We start from the raw sequence: 3,589 nt of genomic DNA, 5'->3' as shown, positions 1-3,589 counted from the left end.
GCGGTTGGCCTGTCGGTTTCTAAACGAGATGACGTGACATTCGAGCGGCACAGTCAGGGGAATCGAATCACCGATGGTTTGCGTCCTCAGCCTACGTCGCCAGGCTGAGTGGAGGAGAGGTGCGAGGGTCTCACCCGCTGTTCTAGCCCCAGGCCTCTAGCTGGCGACCTCCTCGGAGTCTCGCGTGCTTTGCCACACCTCTCTGTGTCTGGTGGTCCGTAACTAGAGGGACTTCCCACCTCTTGCTGGGTTGGCGCCAACGGAGGTGCCAGGTCCAAACTCCTACCTGCTCGCCACCCCACCTCTTCACCTGAGGGGAGCGGGCATCCGAAAACGGTTGTGCCCGCGTCTGACTGCATTTCACAAATGACCGCACCCCTCCGCACTCCCACCAACACCCACCCCCCCCGCCCTTGAATCCCATTGGTTCATTGAAAGTACCCATCAGATCTTCTGGGTAGCTGCCGAGGTGTTGGAAGAGGGAGTATTGCGGCTGCTACTGCAGATGGCTTGGCTGTCCATCCGTTGGAGGGGCAAAACCACCTGCCCTCCACCATGCCCCCCTACCCAGCCATCGTGGCCGACGCAGCAGCGAGAGGGCACCCCAGCCCACCCAGTCAGGCTCCTCCTCACCGCCTCCCTGAACTCCTTGCGCATCAGGCAGTAGATGACGGGGTTGAGGCAGCTGTTGGCATTGGCCAGGCAGATGGTGAGCGGGTGCACGTAGGCGTGGGCGATGTAGTATGCCCGGCCCCACCGCGCCAGCCCCAGCCTGACCAGCACCTCCCAGACAGCGATGATGTGGTTGGGGAGCCAGCAGAGGAAGAAGGCCGTCACGATGATGACCACCAGGCGGGTCAGGTTGGCCGGGGCATCGGGAGAAGCGCCATCCCCAGCGTGCCCTCTGAGCAGCCGCAGGAGCAGGGCGTAGCTGGTGCATATGACCACCAGGGGGGCGACAAAGGTCACGGCGACCCTCTGGATCTTGTAGACCTCCGGCCAGTGCCCGCCGTTAGGGAACCTCTGGACGCAGAGCTCTTCCCCGTCCACTTGGATAGTCCGCGAGTAGATGGCCGGGGGGAGGCTGGCGGCACCCGCCACCAACCAGATGGCGAGGCTGACCCACTGGACGGCCCGTGGACCGCAGGGAGCCCGGCCCGGCCTGAGCGTCTGCGCCGCTGCGCAGTAGCGGCTGACGCTCATGGCGGTCAGGAAGAAGACGCTGGCGTAGACGTTGAGCATGGTGACGAAGAGGACCAGCTTGCACATGGCGTGGCCGAAGGGCCAGCTGTAGTCCAGCGCCAACTCGGCTGCCCAGAACGGCAGCGCCAGGACGAAGTGGAAGTCAGCCAGCGCCAGGTTGAAGACCAGGCAGTCGATGGCCCCCCGGCCGCGCCCGCCGATGCCCCGCACCAGCCGCAGGACCAACAGGTTGCCCAGGAGCCCCAGGATGCACACCAGCGAGTAGACCAGGGCCGCGGCCACCCGCAGGCTGTGGGAGGCCACTGGTGGCACTACCAGCTCATCCAGGAAGCCATCGGGAGGTTCGGAGGTGTTGGCCGAATCCAGCGGCTGCACCCGGTCCATCTGCATCCTTCCCTCTGCACGCCTTTCCACTCCACTCCCTCTATAAACCCCAAGACGAATTTGCCCCGTCTGAGATGAGCTGCAGTTCCTTCTGTGCAGGAGGGGGAGGGAGGAGGCTACGGCGAGGTTGGGTGGCGGGGTGGGAGTGGAGGATCATCTGCCTCCCCAGTCGACTGCGACCACCCTCCTCTGCTCCCATCCGTCGAATGTCAACTTCTTCGTCTGCGCAAGGTTCTTAAATCTGAAGATGAGCTCTCCCTCTCTCTCTCTGTCTCTGACGTACACCACTCTCCCAGTCAATGTTTCTTCTGCAGTGAGTCTGGAATTCACCCAGCCTCCCCCCGACTCCCCTTTCCCAAATTTTCCCTGGAATGTTTCCTGACCTTGCTTCCTAAACCGCTGCCAAATTCCCATGGCTTTTCCGGTCAGGGAGGCTTTGATTTGGGAGCTGAGCGAACAGGAAGTAGGTCACTCATGTGAAACTTTGGCAAGTCAAGGTGTTCAGATCTATGTGTTTAGAAAACAGACTGTTTTGAATCAGGATGACACTCGCTCGCTGCATCCGAGAAACGGGTTGTCTAAAGCAGCCTGTTGAGATTACAGCTCATGCTTTGTTCACTCGGGTGATGTGGGCTTGAGCGTTTAGTACCTTTCTCTAATTGCCCCTTGACAAGGCAGGAGGTCAGCCAGCTTTGTCGAACTGCTGTTGGCCCCCCATAGTGTTTAGCCACTTTCCGGAGGAAATTTGTGGAATCCCTGCAGTTTGGGAGCAGGCCATTCAGACCCACAGGTCCCAACTTTCTGGAGAGCATCCCACCCAGAAGCACCACTCCTACCCTATCCCTGTTACCTTGTATTTCCCACGGCCAATCTACCTCCACATCCCTGGGCACTACGGGACAATTTAGCACGGCCAATCCACCCTAACCCACACATCCCTGGGCACTACGGGACAATTTAGCACGGCCAATCCACCCTAACCCACACATCCCTGGGCACTACGGGACAATTTAGCACGGCCAATCCACCCTAACCCGCACAACCCTGGGCACTACGGGACAATTTAGCACGGCCAATCCACCCTAACCCGCACATCCCTGGGCACTACGGGACAACTTAGCACGGCCAACCCACCCTGACCTGCACATCCCTGGGCACTACGGGACAATTTAGCACGGCCAATCCACCCTGACCTGCACATCCCTGGGCACTACGGGACAATTTAGCACGGCCAATCCACCCTGACCTGCATACCCCTGGGGACTATGGGGCAATTTAGCACGGCCAATGCACCCTAACCCGCACATCCCTGGGCATTAGGGGACAATTTAGCGCAGCCTATCTACCTCCACATCCTTGGGCACTACGGGAAAATTTAGCATGGCCAACCCACCTTAACCTGCACATTTTTGTCCTCTGGGAGGAAACCGGAGCACCCGGAGGAGACCCACGCAGACATGGGATGAATGTGCAAACTCCACACAGACACAGTCACCCCGGGGGTGGGATCGAACCCGGGTCCCTGGCGCCATGAGGCAGCAGCGCTAACCCACTGAGCCAGCGATGCCAAAGGAACGGCTGATACATCTCCAAATCAGGATTGTGCATGGGGGCTCGGAGGGGAGCTTGCGGGGGTGGGGGGTGGGGGAGCTTTTCCTGGATTGTGTCAAGCTTCTCAAGTGTTGTCCCCCATCTGCCCCCCAGTGGGTAGTATTCCATCACATTCCTGACTTGTGCCTTGTTGGTGGTGGGACGGCCTTTGAGGGGAGTCAGGAGTGGAGTCACTCACATCTCTTGTAGGATCGAAAAGATTTACCGCAGAATTCCAGTTGCTGGTCACTGCCTGCTTGGTAATATTGACCCTTCCCAGTAAAGAGTGGGGCTAGGACTGACCAGAAACACAGGTCTCGGTGGGGTATGCAGGCCAAGGAGGGAGAAAATGAATTTCACGGTTGGGTTTGTCTCTGGTTTCGAAGTTGTGCCCACCCCAAAAAAACCCCAC

The 3,589-nt window shown here is 59.3% G+C and overlaps 1 protein-coding gene across 1 annotated transcript; it reads right to left on the bottom strand.

Annotated features, from left to right (window-relative positions):
* Nucleotides 1-427: 427 nt before the first annotated feature.
* LOC125449842 (relaxin-3 receptor 1-like) lies at nucleotides 428-1,696 on the bottom strand. The gene has a single exon (XM_048525781.2). It carries the CDS (start codon nucleotides 1,591-1,593, stop codon nucleotides 445-447), a length of 1,149 nt encoding a protein of 382 aa, XP_048381738.1. The 5' UTR covers nucleotides 1,594-1,696; the 3' UTR covers nucleotides 428-444.
* Between the last annotated feature and the right edge of the window lie 1,893 nt (nucleotides 1,697-3,589).

The sequence above is a fragment of the Stegostoma tigrinum genome, chromosome 47, assembly GCF_030684315.1.
Source record: "Stegostoma tigrinum isolate sSteTig4 chromosome 47, sSteTig4.hap1, whole genome shotgun sequence".
Classification (NCBI taxonomy): domain Eukaryota; kingdom Metazoa; phylum Chordata; class Chondrichthyes; order Orectolobiformes; family Stegostomatidae; genus Stegostoma; species Stegostoma tigrinum.
The sequence above is the reverse complement of the archived record's forward strand: the minus strand, read 5'-3'. Positions and strand labels throughout refer to the sequence as shown.